The sequence below is a fragment of the Mytilus trossulus genome, chromosome 1 (assembly GCF_036588685.1).
Source record: "Mytilus trossulus isolate FHL-02 chromosome 1, PNRI_Mtr1.1.1.hap1, whole genome shotgun sequence".
NCBI lineage: Eukaryota > Metazoa > Mollusca > Bivalvia > Mytilida > Mytilidae > Mytilus > Mytilus trossulus.
The window spans coordinates 39,610,468-39,628,481 of NC_086373.1; the positions used below are offsets into that span (position 1 = coordinate 39,610,468).

The following is an 18,014-nucleotide window of genomic DNA, read 5'->3' on the forward strand; positions in this document are numbered from 1 at the left end:
TTTCTGCTGTTTAATTCATACCCCCCTCTCTCAGTGTTGTCTGATGATTTTTTTGTTGCTTATTTCTCCAACTAAAAATCAAAGCTTCCTAAAAGCATGCTTTATTGTGTGATGCATTTTTCACATTCATCCATCAAGTTCTAACTTACCTGCAAATACTTTATATTCTTACAGAGGCTTACTCATAATGACCATTTAGAACTAAGAATCTGAGCCCACTATAATTTTTCTGTTTAATAAATACTTATAGTTGAGAATCATTCCTGAACAGAAGCTAAAAGTACAACTCATCCAGTCTCACTGAGTTACTATCTCATATACAAATACTCAATATCTCTTTGTACATACAGCTTGACATTAAACAAGAGGCTCTCAAGAGCCTGAATCGCTCACCTTAATTCTTTTGGTTAAATCTCTCATCAATGATTATTTTGACTTTTCAATTTATTTAAATGTTTTTTGGATCGTCCTATTTTCTTCAAAAGCCAAAAAAAAATAATCATTTTCTCCTATGTTCTATTTTAGCCATAGGAGCTATGTTTCTTGACATACAAGGAAATAAAATATAAAATTCATACTAGATACTCTGAAACTTATTTAGCCTAAGTTTGGCTGAAATTGATACAGCAGTTTCAAAGGAGAAGATTTTTTAAAGTAAGTCAACATGATGAACAAATTGTGAAAAAAAGTCTTTAAAGGGCAATAACTCCTTAAGGGGTCAATTGACAATTTTGGTCAAATTGACTTATTTGTAGATCTTACTTTGCTTAACATTTTTGCTGTTTACAGTTTATTTCTATCTATAATTATATTCAAGATAATAAACAAAAACAGCAAAATTTCCTTAAAATTATCAATTCAGGGGCAGCAACCCAACAACAGGTTGTCCGATTCATCTGAAAATTTCAGGGCAGATAGATCTTGACCTGATAAACAATATTTCCCACGTCAGATTTGCTCTAAATGCTTTGGTTTTTGAGTTATAAGCCAAAAACTGCATTTGACCCCTATGTTCTATTTTTAGCAATGGCGACCATGTTTGTTGATAGATCAAAACTTTAGATACAATTTACTAACTAGATACCATAAGGAACATTCAGTTAAAGTTTGGAATTATTTGGCCCAGTAGCTTCAGAGAAGATTTTTGTAAAAGATTGCTAAGATTTACGAAAAATGGTTAAAAATTGACTATAAAGGGCAATAACTCCTAAAGGGGTCAACTGACCATTTCCGTCATGTTGACTTATTTGTAAATCTTACTTTGCTGAACATTATTCCTGTTTACAGTTTATCTCTATCTATAATAATATTCAAGCTAATAACCAAAAACAGCAAAATTTTGTTAAAATTACCATTCAGGGGCAGCAACCCAACAAAGGGTTGTCTGATTGATCTGAAAATTTCAGGGCAGATAGATCTTGACCTGATAAACAATAATATCCCATGTCAGATTTGCTTTAAATGCTTTGGTTTTTGAGTTATAAGCCAAAAACTGCATTTGACCCCTATGTTCTATTTTTAGCAATGGCGACCATGTTTGTTGATAGATCAAAACTTTAGATACAATTTACAAACAAGATACCCTAAGGAACATTCAATTAAAGTTTGGAAGTATTTGGCCCAGTAGTTTCAGAGGAGAAGATTTTTGTAAAAGAAAACTAAGATTTACGAAAAATAGTTAAAAATTGACTATAAAGGGCAATAACTCCTAAAGGGGTCAACTGACCATTTCCGTCATGTTGACTTATTTGTAAATCTTACTTTGCTGAACATTATTCCTGTTTACAGTTTATCTCTATCTATAATAATATTCAAGATAATAACCAAAAACAGCAAAATTTCGTTAAAATTACCAATTCAGGGGCAGCAACCCAACAACGGGTTGTCTGATTCATCTGAAAATTTCAGGGCAGATAGATCTTGACCTGATAAACAATATTAACCCATGTCAGATTTGCTCTAAATGCTATGGTTTTTGAGTTATAAGCCAAAAACTGCATTTGACCCCTATGTTCTATTTTTAGCAATGGCGACCATGTTTGTTGATAGATCAAAACTTCGGATACAATTTATAAATTAGATACCCTAAGGAACATTCAGTTAAAGTTTGAAAGTATTTGGCCCAGTAGTTTCAGAGAAGATTCTTGAAATAGTTTACGACGACGGACGACGGACGACAGACGACGGACGCCAAGTGATGGCATAAGCTCACTTGTCCCTTCGGGACAGGTGAGCTAAAAAGCTAAAAGTGTCTAGCTTTATAAAGGTAAATAGAACTCAGAAATTTTCTTGTCTAACTAGTGAAAGATGAATGTTACTGTAAGTAATACCAGTATATCTGTATTTACTTTAGATCAGTTTCTTATAATTTATTATTGCCTCACATTTACAGTCAAAAAGCGAAACAGGTTTGCGGTTTCTAGTGTCAACATCAACTATGTATAAGTTTGTAATTAGGTCTATTTTATGGTGAACCACAAGTGGTAGGTCAATCATATTTGGTATGCAGTTGTATTAACATTGGCACATCTCATTTTCATGAAGATTATTTTAATTTCAACATAAAATTTTGCATAATCAAATTACATATCTCAGTGATAACAGTTTATTGCACACACATATACATAAACCAGATGCTCTGCAGGGTGCAGCTTTATACGACCGCAGAGGTTGAACCCTGAACGGTTGGTATGGACATAACATTCAAGCTGGATTCAGCTCTAAATTTGGATTGTGATTAAATAGTTGACACAGCATAGGTTTCTGACACAGAATGAATGTGGTCTAATGAACTTAAATTTTTTTTTGCATTTGAGCAATTCACTATGATGTTGAATATTAATCCTCTCAAACAAATGTTTGAAGAAATTTTCTTTTAATTTATGAAATCTGAAATGAGAAAGATTGACACCCCCCCCCCCCCCCCCCCCCCAATTTTGTTTTCCCACCCCCTTTCCCTTATTCCAAAACTGATCTCAATTCAAATTTCTAATGGAGTTTGCAACAATAACTGCTCATTTAAATACATCATCAAATATTAAAATGTAAAAAAAGTGCTTGTTATCACTGAATGGTAAAGATTGTTTTAATTTATCAGTTGGTAGTAAACGTGAAAATAAATTGTATAGTGTATAAAACAATGATTTAAGTTGATTCAACTACTATTCTGGACAAAGAAAGATAACTCAAATTTTCAAAGAATATTGAAAATATCTTGCTTTTGCACAAATATCTATTCTGGACAAAGAAAGATAACTCCAATTGAAAATTGATTGCTATTGCACAATATTGTGCACAATATTGTGCACAATACTGTACAATTGAAATTTATTGCTATTGCACAATACTTAATATAATCATTTTGAATCCTGATTTGGACCAATTTGAAAACTTTGCCCATAATCAAAAATCCTAAGTACATGTTTAGATTCAGCATATCAAAGAAGCCCAAGAATTTAATTTTTGTTAAAATCAAACTTAGTTTAATTTTGGACCCTTTGGACCTTAATGAAGACCAATTTAAAAACGGGACCAAAAATTAAGAATCTACTAACACAGTAAGATTTGGCATATCAAAGAACCCCAATTATTTAGTTTTTGATGAAATCAAACAAAGTTTAATTTTGGACCCTGATCTGGACCAACTTGAAAACTGGGCCAATAATAAAAAAATCTAGGTACATTTTTAGATTCAGCATATCAAAGAACCCCAAGGTTTCAATTTTTGTTAAAATCAAACTAAGTTTAATTTTGGACCCTTTGGACCTTAATGTAGACCAATTTGAAAACGGGACCAAACATTAAGAATCTACATACACAGTTAGATTCAGCATATCAAAGAACCCCAATTATTCCATTTTTGATGAAATCAAACAAAGTTTAGTTTTTTACCCTTTGGGCCCCTTATTCCCAAACTGTTGGGACCAAAACTCCCAAAATCAATACTAATCTTCCTTTTGTGGTCATAAACCTTGTGTTAAAATTTCATAGATTTCTATTTACTTTTACTAAAGTTAGAGTGCAAAAACTAAAAGTATTCGGACGCCGACGCCAACATGATAGCAATATATGATGAAATTTTTTTCAAATTTTGCGGTCGTATAAAAATGTTAAAAAGATCCATTGTTTGGTTTTTATGGTGCAGCCTGAACTATACATGTTAACCAATACATTCGTCCCCTTTCACAGGTAATGTCTGCCTCATATTATGTGGAATTATTGTACGTTTGACCCTGCCTCATTTTCATGCTCAAGTAGTCTTGTTTTATTTTCAGAATAACTTTTGTTTTTCCTGTATTACAGTTCTGCGCCTTTGGTAGTCCATAGTTTTTGGTGTTGACTCTGATAGTATTCTTCTTCTTCAGATTCTTTTTTTTATTTTTTTTTGGGGGGGGGGGGATTTCAAATTGTTTATGGTTTAGAAAAGAAGCTATTTCATGGAATTTTGATGATAAGGTTTTTCTTTATTCTGTATATATATATATATATGCAAACCATGTAGAGTTTTAGTGAGCAAGCAGTTATTGCATGTTTTGTAGCCACTTTCTGTTTGCCAATAGTTTGAAATTTTACAACAGTCATCATACAAGGAAAATTAAAATGACAAAAGTGAATGATTTTAGTATTTGGTCTGGGAATGATGAGTTAAACTTCAGTATACATGCTGCCTCAATCGATTGCATGCAAACGATGAAGGTCGAGATCTTGTGTTGGTTTTGTTTACATCTTAGATAATATAAATAAAGAGATATATTTTTTTTTTTATTGTTTTTGAATATGAAAATGCTCTGTGGTTGTGTGTTTATCTTTGACATGGTAAAAACAGTGTCTACTCAACCAGAGTTTAAATCATGAATAAAGTTTTAATGAAAAAAATACAGATGTCTTCAATTACTGTATCAATAAATGTCCACCCTTCAACTCGTTGTCTTTTGTAAAATGAGGCTAGAAAAGAAATACAGTACAAAAAAAGAGTTTTATTTATCAACATGTTTACTTGAAATGAATAGCTAACAGCAATGAAATTAAATATGTGTATATATATAGTCTAGCACTTTGTTTCTTTATATGTTGATTACACGACTCAATTTTTGTACTCTGTTCAGTAAAATGTCTCCCTGTTTGATAGTAGCCTAAAAAAGAAGATTTTATTAATTAGAAAGTACATAACTGATAAATTTAGTAACAGTTAATTAATTTTATTTATAACATTGGTTCTGATGCCTTTGCCAGATACCAATAAAATTACTGCATACATAAATATTGCTTACAAATCTTTCTGATGATAAAATACTCATTACAGAGATACAGAATTTTGAAGCAAGCGTGACGAATATGACTCAACCATGTCAGAGTGACCAAAATATCATTCTCCACATATGATATAGTATTAGATTGACATAAAAGATAAAGCAATTAGTTTTTATTTGACTTTTGTCTTGATACATATTTTGTAATTTTGCACAATTTTTTATCTACATGTATAACAAACAAGTGAAACTGCGAGCTACTGCTCACTGATGATATCACTGCCGCAAGTGGATAATATAAATAGTGTAAAAATATGCAAGTGTTTGGTAAACAAAAAGTTGTTAAGTGATGAATATGAAAACGCATCACACAGTATAGCTGACTTATATAAATACTGAAACCAAATTTCAGAAATCCTTGTATTGTAGTTCCTGAGAAAAGTGTGACGAAAATTTTCAACTTGGCTATCATGTGTAAAATCATACAAGTGTTCTGTAAACAAGAAGTTGTCAAGTGATCAATCTGAAAACGCATCACACGGTATAGCTGACTTAGATAAACCCTGAAACCAAATTTCAGAAATCCTTGTATTGTAGTTCCTGAGAAAAATGGGACGAAAAAATAAATAGTGTAAAAATATGCAAGTGTTCGGTAAACAGGAAGTTGTCGAGTGATGAATCTGAAAACGCATCACACGGTATAGCTGACTTATATAAATCCTGAAACCAAATTTCAGAAATCCTTGTATTGTTGTTCCTGAGAAAAATGTGACGAAAATTTTCAACTTGGCTATCATGTGTAAAATCATACAAGTGTTCTGTAAACAAGAAGTTGTCAAGTGATCAATCTGAAAACGCATCACACGGTATAGCTGACTTAGATAAACCCTGAAACCAAATTTCAGAAATCCTTGTATTGTAGTTCCTGAGAAAAATGGGACGAAAAAATAAATAGTGTAAAAATATGCAAGTGTTCGGTAAACAGGAAGTTGTCGAGTGATGAATCTGAAAACGCATCACACGGTATAGCTGACTTATATAAATCCTGAAACCAAATTTCAGAAATCCTTGTATTGTTGTTCCTGAGAAAAATGTGACGAAAATTTTCAACTTGGCTATCATGTGTAAAATCATACAAGTGTTCGGTAAACAGGAAGTTTTCAAGTGATCAATCTGAAAACGCATCACAATATAGCTGACTTAGATAAACCCTGAAACCAAATTTCAGAAATCCTTGTATTGTAGTTCTTGAGAAAAATGCGACGAAAAATATTCATGGGACGGACTGACGGACAGAGGTAAAACAGTATACCCCCCCTTTTTTAAAGCGGGGGTATAATTACAGAGTGTAAAAGGGAAGTAATTGACTAATTCTAATTGATCAAATTAATCAAAAAATAACATATTAATCTGCTCTAACATGAAAGAGGAGGAGACTTTCAACCAGAGTTGCACTATCAGAGCATGTTATATTGATAAAAATATTCTCAAATTTCCAATACAATATGAAGGTAATTCTTTTTTTTAATTCCCAATTTTTTGTCATTTACATAATATACTATATAAATAACACATAGCTGAAAGGGTGATAGAGTAGATTGTTCCCCTGAGAAAACATTGTCAACTGAGGCGAAGCCAAGGTTGACAATGTCTTTTCGAGGGGTAACAATCTGCTCTATCACCCTCTCAGATATGTGTTGTTTAATTTATAATACTGAATGTTCTGTTATTACTGTCGATTAAATTTCAAATTCAAAGTAATAAACTATGACGTCTTGTACATAACAACCATCTGTATTTAATAGAGCGCACACTAGATCAAGCTTCTCTGTGAAGGGTAATAGAGTATTTGCCATACAATAGAGTTGTATTTAATAAAGCGCACACTTGATCAAGCGTCTCTGTGATGGGAAATAGAGTATTTGCAATTGGATAGAGTCGTATTTAATAAAGTGCACACTTGATCAAGCGTCTCCATGAAGGGTAATAGAGTAAATTAACACCCTCGTATTAGCCAATCAAAATCTGGCATAAGTATAATAATTAGATTTATTCATAGTATTCAGTCCTCCTCTTGTAGACATTCGGTTTCATTATAGAAATTTGCGGTAAAAGTAAATTTTGTTACTTTTATGACTAAAATGCTGATAAATCTATCTCCCTTTTTGGTATTGCAGTAAAGTTTAAAAGGGAGATGTGTATTCATTTTTCATCAGCTGATCAAAGGTTGATCTAAATTATTACTTGGTATTGCCAGTTTTTACTGTCAGGTCTGTTAGTCTCAACAATGCCTTTAACTTTGTCAATTTTACAATGGAGTCTGCCTGCTGCAATAAACCTGGATAATTCCCTACAAAAAAAATGTTTTGATTAATGATGAATCCCTTAAAACCAAACATATTCTAAATTCTAAATAAATACAGTAATTATATTTTTGGAAAATAAAAGACAAAGGGAAAATTGCATGAATTTGTAACTTTACAAATAAAGTTCTTTTATTCAGTCTTCAAAAGTACCATTAAGAAATTACTAGCCATTGTAGCAGAGGGTTTGGAAATCAAAATCAAATTATATTTTTTTTAATCTATTAACTTTCTTTATGTGGGTAGTTTTAAGTGTGGATCTACTGAATAAGTATTGAAGTAATTGTTATCTTTACAAAGATGAATATTGTCCAACTGAAGTTCCAAAAATTGAACAAGGTATAATTGTATATAAAGCAGATTTATGGTTACTTACTGATCAACGAATTCGATAGTAACACCAAATGCAGTAGCCATATACTGTAATGTTAAACTTCTATAGGATTCCAATAATTGAGTATATGTCATTATTCTCATTTCTCTGGCATAGAACTTATAATGTGGAGCTAATAGTCTGTCATATTTCATTATGTCTTCTACTTCAGCTGAAACATAAACAGATGAATGTCTTGTTTATTCTAGAACCAAGTGTCATTTACTTGAAATAAAATCTCAAGTAAATTTTAGTAGATTTCAGATTATTCTCGTTTATAAAAATCTTCAACTGCCCATTTTTCTTAGACTTTTTTTTAAGGAATTTTTGTCTTTAGGTGACTTACTCGACTCTCTTCATTTATAAGAGATATCTGGAGAATCGTATGCCTGTAAATTGGATCAGTATATTTTTTTCTTAAAAATTGCATTGTTTAATAATAAATCATATGAAGTAATTTTTAATGTTGACAGAAGAAGTTAAACATTTCTGTCACTTTCATTTGCTAAATTCTGTTGGTCATGAATGCAGTTCTAGACCATTTTTGTTAAAAAGAAATTTTGGCAAATCTCTTTCTTTCGACTTTGTGATACTTTAACATTTCGATAAGTTGTTTGGTATAGTCACCAAACATTTCATACAGTAAGCATGTGCATACATTATTGGAACTGGTATCAACAATAACTTGTGATTTATTCTGATTTTGGATTGTTGTGGAACATTGTAGTTTGAAATTTTTGGCCTATTTTTGGTCAAAAACTGTTTCTTTTAAGAACATTGTGATCTGTTGTTTTAGAATTTTGTTGGTTTCTAGTCATAACTTTTGTCTGTGGCATGTCAAATGAAGCTGGGAAACAGATGTATTGATATAAATCATAAATCTGACTCAAATAACAGGAAGGACAATCAGAAATAATTAACTTCCAATATCCGAAATTGTTTATGAGCCTTATTGAAAATTCAATTAGAAAGGTGATGTCTTTATATTTTAATGTATGAGTGAAATATAATATCAATACAATCTTCTTCACATATATCCATACTAGCTTACCTAATAACCTGAAAAAATCTGAATAATGGCAGTCATACATTGAGAATAGGTATCTCCTAATTTTAGGTAAACCATGTAATACTTCTAATATCTCTGATCCCTTTACAACCTGAAATTAAAATATATTGTAATGAGCAAATAAAATTGAAAGAAGACACTCAAGCAACAGATTTCTGCCTTCAAAGTCTTTTCTCTTACTTCCTTAGCCCCAGCTAGGTTTAAAAGTACCAATATTAAGATTAAAGTTTTCTTTTTCAACTGGTAAGGGATTTAATCAAAATCCTCCAAAACTATAAATGAGCACACTATGAGAAGACCCCATTATTTGAGTGTTCAAGTGATACAATGGATTTATTTTCTTGCATTGTTTATCAATAATATGAGGCAGGAATTACCTGTGAATGGGGACAGTCTATGATATTTAAAAAAAAATCAACACTGTTAAAAAGAGAAACGGAAAAAAACGTAACGTTTCTGATTTTGGTTCTGTTGTTAGGGATTTTAGTTATGACGTTATTTAAGTTATGACGTCATATTCAATGTAAACAAAGAAACGCTGTCATCAGGTAACGTTTTTTTAATAACAAACATTTTTTTTAAATGAATTTGTATTAGTTCCTTTCTTAGACTGATAAATAAACATTTTATTCAAAGTCTCATGTAAACAAGACTGGAAACGGAAGTCGATTTCTGCGCTGATCCGGAAATTCAAAAACATGACAAAAAAAATTGAACGATTTTGAGTTCATTGGTACAATGAAAAATTCGGGAAATTTTCCTGATTTAAAAAAAAAAATAATTATTGAATTTTCTACTGTAATAGGGGACGACGAAGTCCCCATGTTAGACAATTCTGCATTTAAAAGAGCACTGGCGAATTTCACACAGTCATCACTATTTGAAATCTGCTACTAAAAGTGTTTATAAAATCAATAGTTAACAACTTTGGAAAAAAATGTTACCTTTTCTCTTAGATCTGGTCTGTCCAAGGCAATCATGCTGCAGATAACTGTATATGTTACAAATGAAGGATAGTCCATTAATTCATAAGATGTAAAGGTCGCAACAGTGTCCAAGAATAAACCGGCAGCTTTTTTAAAGTCCCTTATAGACATACAATACATTCCTCTGTATACTTTTAATCTGTTTCTTCTGTCCCAGTCACCGCCTTCGTCTATCAAGCTAAAAAAAAGGAAGAATATTTTATACATTAAATGTCAGTCAAGTAGTGGGGATACTAAGTGCCTCTAGATTGAAAACAAGCACAAGTAGCTGCTATTGTTATGCCTACTTAGATCTATCTATCATTATGCTCAAAATATTAATATTTAGTCATACTACTTAAAATACAGAATTGCTGACCCTTCCTAAGGACCTGACTTCACACACATTTTTTTGTAGGGTTTGTGTGTCGCTATTCTGAGTTGTTATTATCTTGTTTTGTGGACTGTTACTTGCTTGTTCATCTTTTTACTTTTGGACATGATATTGTCTATCTTTCAACTAATGATTTTTTTTGTATGCCTCTTTTTTTAATGAATCTCAATCTTACCATATATATTTTGTCAAATGAATCATGGAACTTCTTTTATATGCCTAATGTACAATTTCTTTAAAAAAAAAAACTCATTTGGGGTTAGTGACCGCTCATTTCAAACTCATCTTAACCATGTTAACTGTATGTTGTAGATTTAATTTTTTTCAGGTTTTTTTTTTAACCCCAAAAGTCATATAATTTTTTTAATTCTACACATCTTTCCGTTCTAATTTAAAAGAGTTAAATAAAGAAGATTACAAAACTACATATTATAATAATAAAAACACTTTATAATACTAACGTCTGTGCTTTTTCTAGATTCCTTGTGATGAGATCATGATCCATATAATACAATCCTATTCTGATCAAATGAAAAACCAAATCAAGTCTGTATCCAAGTGTGACAGTTTTTTCTTGTGTCTTTCTGAACTGTGCTAAAGATGCTTCCTACAAATATTAAATTATTCAAAATTATAATCATTTTTTTTCTTCTCTCCTTAAAACATCATCATGATCATGTACATGTTATATATGTAGTAAATTTAGATGAGTTAATCATGATCATTCTGTAAATATAAAATTTCAAATGCAACTCTTGTCAATTTTCTTTGAATACAATTTTTTAAATTTAATTAAAAATATCTTGTCAAAAGCTCTTCTTAACATACTAATGATCAATCAATGCTATTGGTATTCTTGTGGCATGATGGTCAATCATAATGTAAAATATTAAGGAATCCTTCCCCTGCATTCTGTACAATTTACCTATATTTTTTTAAAAGAATTCAACTTCATTTATTTATCTTTATACTATTTGTAAATATATGCTTAATTGACTCACCATCCAACATTTGATTTACAATTTAAATTTAGTATTCAATGCAATATATTAACATGATTAAGGTACAATTTTAATAATGTTAAATATTAATATATATATCAAAATGTACATGTACCTTGTCCCCAATTTTACATAAATATTCTGCCTTTTTCAACATAAATTCCCTAATTTCTGATTCTCCAAGATTTTTCTCAGCATCTTCAATAGCATCATCCAGTCTCTTTAATTCTGCAGTGTTTGAATCTTTCATTTTCTTTACCAAACCAGAATCACATGGCCAGCCGAACTCTTTGCAAACCTCCTCATAATATGGTGCCATATCTATAAAAAATAGCATTCCATGTTTCATATTGACAACAGTAGACATCATTTGAAAATCTGCTAGTTTTATTGATTAAGGGGTCAATTGACAATTTTGGTCATATTAACTTATTTGTAAATCTTACTTTGCGTAATTTCCTTAAAATTACCAATTAAGTGGCAGCAACCCAACAATGGCCAGGTGAGCTAAAAAGTTTAATCCTGCAAAATTATTAGTTATGGGTCTAAAAGTAAAACTTCACTTGTTTAAAAGTGATCTGAATTTAATGTCATTTCTTTCCTCTATTAGGAAATGGAGACTAAACATTACATCATATTGCAATAAATTATTTTTGTCTTGCTGTTGGACTCATCATGGCCAAAAATGACAAGTCCCTGGACTCTCCTTCAAAAATCCTTAGCGAGAACCCTGTCACTTTGACCATATTTGATATTTCCTTTTTTGAATAATGTTTAGTGTTTGAAAAATTGTGTAGACACCTGTCTATTGATGTGTAACTGGAGTGTATGATTTTCATTACAAAATTATTGCTGTCTCCACTATGTATGAGACTCAAACCCGAACCCACTATCAATACAAGGCAGCATGTTAAACAACTGAGAAGAAGTACATCCTTAGATCAACCACTTATGTCTGACTAAGTATCTTCAACATGTACCAAAGGGATGCAATCCTGTCAGTGCTGTCACAAATGCATCTCTAATTGATATAGCTGTGCGCATGCGCGGAGAAGATGGCTGTGAAATTTTTCGGGGAAGAACTTCATACAGATTTTTAGAGTTTTATCAGGAAAATGCATGCAACACACATTTAAAATACGTCCAATACATATCCCAACATATTTGTCATAGATTTGAAAACTATTTGTGTCACCATTATAGTAATTACTAGCAAAACAGTAACTTTTATTGGAGTCTGGTGCAACCACGTGGTAACCGCAAAATGCCTCCCAAACAGAAAAATTCTTGTAATGACTGTGAAAAAGACGTTACAGGTTCAGATAAGGCTCTGAGTTGTTGTATTTGTGAAAAATGGTTTCATATAAAATGCCAAAGGGTTCCAAACAGTGACTATGACTTTTTGCAGAAGTCCGATGACAGTATTCAATGGTACTGCAAATCATGCAAGGGCGCATCACAGAAAATGTACAAGATGATATCAGTAATGCATAAAAGGCAGGATGAAATTGATAATAAAATTGTAGGGTAAAGTACTAACATTAGTAAATGTAATGTCAAACTTGACGGTCAAGCTGAGAACATTAAAGGGCTCAAAAAGGTGGTAGATGAGTTGAAGGATAATTTACCCTCTCTTATTACTAAGAGAATTGTCAATATATTAGAGGATAAAGTCGAGGAGGAAAAGAGGGAGGATAACCTAATATTCTTTAATATCCCAGAAGTCAGTGCAGAGGAGGATGAGTCCTTTATTAAAGATTTATTAACAGAGTCATTGGGGCTTGGGGAGACATGTGTTACTATTGATAATATGCAGAGGTTAGGGGCTAAACCAAAAGATTTAAATAGTAGGCATAGGTTATTAAAGATAAGCATTAAAAGCCATGCGGTAAGAGGTGACATTTTGAAAAGTGCACATAAATTGAAGAATGCTAAAAAAGTGTCTCACAGGAAAGTAGGAATCAGTAAAGACCTTACACAAAGCCAAAGGGAAAATAATAAGATTTTAAGACAAGAATTAATGAGGAAAAAAGAGGAGTGTCCAGAAAAAAAATGGGTAATAAGACGAGAAAAGGTAATAGAATTAAAAGGCCATACAGGGATTCCTCCCGGGCAGTCAGGAGGAGATAAGGGAGAGTAACAATGTTGATGACAGTTTTAATGATGTAAATAGTGTTGAGTTAAACGTTTCTAGTTCAAGTTCAAGTTCAAATAGTTCGTTTTCTAATGTTCGAAGTTCGAGTTCAAGTTCGTTATTTTTAAGTGACAATTCTGATGTGAGTTCAGAAAGCAACGAGGAAAGTTTGAATACAGATGATAAGCAGAAATTGAAAATTTTGTTTTCAAATGTCGATTCACTGAGTAACAAGTGTTCTGAATTATTAACATATTTAGCTAATCAGCGTCCTCATATAATTGGTTTGTGTGAGGTATTTCCTAAGTGTTCAACTGACAAAGAAAGTATAATAGATATATCCTTGCAGGGGTATGATAAAATTACACCGGACAATCAGGGAGACAGAGGTGTTTTATTATTCGTAAAAAGCAATTTAAAAGTTAGTAAAGTATCAATATTAGATAACGCATTTAATGAAGCAGTCTGGTGCGAAATAGTGTTAAAAGGTACAGACAAATTATTAGTGGGGTTACTTTACCGAAGCCCAAATTCTACTACAATAAACAATGACAATTTACTAGTAGCAATAAACAGAGCTATAGAGCTAAAATATAGCCATTACTTATTTTTTGGGGACTTTAACTATAAAGAGATTGACTGGATTAACTGTGAGTCAACTGTAGGTGAGGAGCATTCAGCTGCAAAATTTTTTAATTGCATTCAAGATAACTTTCTTTTTCAACATGTGAAGTCTCCGACTCGATTTAGAGAAGCTGTTTGGATTTGGTTTTTACAAACGAAGAAAATATGATTGATAGTGACTCTTTAGTAATTGATTCACCAATTGGTAAAAGTAATCATGCCGTAATTCATTTTGACTATAACTGTTATTTAAGTTTTGAACAAGATACAAGTGAAAGATTTCAGTATTTTAAAGGTGACTATAAAGCTATTAGCGACGAGCTAGATCAAGAAAATTGGGATGTCTTATTTGAAGACAAGAGCATTGAACAAATATGGAACATTTTCAAGTCAAAATTAAGTCAGTGTATAGAAAAATATATACCAAAAAGAAGGCATAGTAACAAATTTACGAATCCGCCAATGTGGATGGATAGGAGAACTAAATCAGCTATAATTAAAAAGCGTAGAGCATGGAAAAAATACCAATTCTCAAGGTCAAGAGTTTCATATACTAATTATGCATCTAGTAGAAATAATTGTACTAACACTATACGTGAGGCTAAGAAATCTTATGAAAGGAAGGTAGCATTAGAGGCTAAAACTAACTGTAAGTCATTCTGGAAATATGTCAATTCTAAATTGAAAACAAGAACTGGTGTGGGTAACATAATGAAGTCTGATGGCTCTTTAGCTATTAGTGACACTGAAAAAGTAAACGTACTTAATACTTTCTTTAGTAGTGTATTTACACGTACAGAAGATTTAAATGAACAATCTAATGTGAAAGATATGGAAGAGGTACTTTTAGATATCTCAGTTACTGTTGATGATGTTTTAAAAAAGCTGAACAATTTACATGTAGACAAGTCTGCAGGGCCCGACAACCTTCACCCTAAAGTTTTATATGAAGTGAGACAATCTATAAGTTATCCGTTATGTATAATGTTTAATAAATCCTTATCAGAAGGTGTTTTACCAGAAGAGTGGAAAAATGCAATACTTTCACCTATTTTTAAAAATAAAGGTGATAAAAAACAGCCATGTAATTATCGTCCAGTCAGTTTGACATGCGTTATTTGTAAAGTGTGCGAATCACTTATTAGAGATAAACTAATGAAACATTTATTAGAGAATAATCTGTTGTCTGATTGTCAGTATGGTTTTAGACCTGGACGTTCTTGTTCAATACAACTACTCGAAGTATTTGACCATTGGTCATCGTTATTGGATAATTTTTGTTCAGTGGATGCAATTTATTTAGATTTTAGTCGTGCTTTTGACACTGTGCCTCATGAGCGTCTTATTGGCAAACTTTACAATCTAGGAATTCAAGGAAAAGTTTTCGATTGGATAAAATGTTTTTTAACAAATAGATCCCAGCGAGTTAGACTTAATAATACATACTCTACTAGAGCTGAAGTGATAAGTGGCGTACCCCAGGGTAGCGTACTGGGGCCCGTACTATTTTTGGCGTTTATTAATGATATGCCGGATGCAGTTGCTGGGTTGATTAAGGTTTTTGCAGACGACACAAAAATTTATTCATCTGTAGATAATGAGCAACAACACCAGGACTTGCAAGCCGATTTAGATAGACTATGTGATTGGTCCAGAAAATGGAAATTATCGTTTAATGCAAGTAAATGTAAAGTTATGCATTTTGGTCAAAATAATAACTTGTCTAGATACACAATGTTAGATAATGAGGATGATTATGTCCAGGTTAATCCTGTTACTGAAGAAAAGGACTTAGGAATAACTTTTGAGCCTAACCTAAAGTTTGATAAACATATTACTAACTGTGTGAATAAAGCCCAGAGAGTCTTGGCATTAATCCGTATTTCCTTCGACTATTTGGAAAAAGATATGTTTATTATTTTATACAAGTCAATTATACGTCCTTTGTTGGAATACTCCACTACAGTGTGGTCACCATATTTGAAGAAAGATATAAGGAGAATTGAAAAGATCCAGCGTCGAGCTACCAAATTAGTGCCTAGTATAAAAATGTTAAGTTATGTTGAAAGATTGAGAGCCTTGGGCCTTCCAACACTTGAATACAGAAGAGATCGTTATGATATGATACAAGTTTATAAAGCTTTACATGGGATAGATGATATTAAATGGCAAAATATGTTTGAGTTATCTACAAATTCTACTAGAGGACATCCTTGGAAATTAAGTAAAAAGAGGTGTAATTCAACTCAGCGTCTCCATTCATTTTCTAAAAGGATCATTGATCAATGGAATAGTCTTTCAACCGTAACAGTTTGTGCAGAATCTGTCAATATTTTTAAAAATCATATTAATGATGAACATTGGAATAGGAAGAAGTTTAATCCTACATAATGGAATAGTCTTAATATTATATAGATTTCAACAGTAAAAGTTTGTGCAGAATCTGTCAATATTTAAAAAAATCATATTAATGATGAACATTTTGGAATGGGAAGAAGTTTAATCCTACATAATGGAATAGTCTTAATATCATATAGCTTTCAACAGTAAAAGTTTGTGCAGAATCTGTCAATATTTAAAAAAATCATATTAATGATGAACATTGGAATGGGAAGAAGTTAAATCCTATATAACATTTTAATATAAATGCAGCAGTTTATAAATGTATACGACAAATATTTGAAATATTGTGGAAACCATCGTACAACATGTATAGAAGTACAGAAAAATTATTCGTTCTATTTATGCGCACAGCTCACAGTTAAAATAAGTAATTTAATATCAAGTAAATTATGAGGCGGCAAAAGAAGTTTTCAACTTAATGATCGCCGCAATAATCCAGGTAGAATCCAGGTAGGTAGAATAAGAATTAAGATGTCTTTTGAATATTTGTGTCATTGACATTGGGCTGCTGTTAAATCATCATTTTAGAAAAGCATGCAGCTAGGACACTTCAGTCTCTTACAACATTCCTCATTCAATTTGTCAACAACACAACTAACTACATGTATAGTCCGTTACCTCGAATTACTGAATAACACTGTCATTATCCGAATAACACATGTTATTAACTCTTCAAATATCAATATTGACACATTTGAGTGACTTTTAAACATATTGAATAAATTATAATAGAAGTGTATTTTGTAACCTAAAAATGATTTGCAAGTCATGCAAGTTGCAGGTAAGTTAATATTGATCATTATAAATTTATGGATATCGGTGTGTACTTAAGTCACTCAAATGTGTTAATATTGATATTTGAAGAGTTCTTCGGTCATTACATGTGTTATTCGGATAATAACAGTGTTATTCGGTAATTCGTGTTACCCCCTATGGTCATTTGCTAGTGCTGATTGAAATCACAAAAAAGGAATATTGTTGATTTCATTTTTAGAACAAACATGGTAACCGAATTTATAACTTGCGTTAGGAAAGCCACTCATTTGGAACATTATCAATTAAAAAAATATATGAATTGTACCACAAAAAAATTGATATTGTAAATAAAATGGTTTAGTGACAAAGCAAAATTGAGAAATAACTGATGAAAATTTCTCTAAAATATATGTTTTTCTTACTATTTTCCTCTGCAAACTTGAGTATTTTTGATTTAATTTCTTTATCATTTTTGTATTTAGGTGTTTGCAACAAGAATTTCCATTGTGCTAGCTCATAATTTGGGTTTTTCTCCAACCCTTCTTCTTCTAAGTTTTCCACCGGCATGTTGACAACCGGAAGTATACAATTAACTGCGTGACAGTATCTGTTTGGTGTTTTGTATGAAATAAATAAGCAATTGTACCATTTTTTTCCTATGTAGATAATTTATATTAAATAAA

General features: G+C 31.6%; 1 protein-coding gene across 1 annotated transcript; it reads right to left on the minus strand.

Annotated features, from left to right (window-relative positions):
- Window positions 1–4,961: 4,961 nt before the first annotated feature.
- LOC134724400 (26S proteasome non-ATPase regulatory subunit 6-like) lies at window positions 4,962–17,938 on the minus strand. Its single transcript, XM_063587458.1, has 8 exons — window positions 17,754–17,938; window positions 11,530–11,735; window positions 10,875–11,020; window positions 9,999–10,218; window positions 9,037–9,145; window positions 7,989–8,157; window positions 7,494–7,599; window positions 4,962–5,132 (listed from the first exon to the last, which is right to left on the minus strand). Exons 1-8 carry the CDS (start codon window positions 17,896–17,898, stop codon window positions 5,064–5,066), a joined length of 1,170 nt encoding a protein of 389 aa, XP_063443528.1. The 5' UTR covers window positions 17,899–17,938; the 3' UTR covers window positions 4,962–5,063.
- Window positions 17,939–18,014: the final 76 nt, after the last annotated feature.

Coding starts and splice junctions, on each gene's coding strand:
- LOC134724400 (XM_063587458.1), bottom strand. CDS start 17,898: ATGCCGGTGGAAAACTTAGAAGAAGAAGGGTTGGAGAAAAACCCAAAT. Junction 11,736..17,753: donor CAAGTTTGCAGAGGAAAATA/GTAAGAAAAACA, acceptor TATTTTTTATAG/ATATGGCACCATATTATGAG. Junction 5,133..7,493: donor GTAAAAACTGGCAATACCAA/GTAATAATTTAG, acceptor CTTCTTTTTTAG/GCTACTATCAAACAGGGAGA.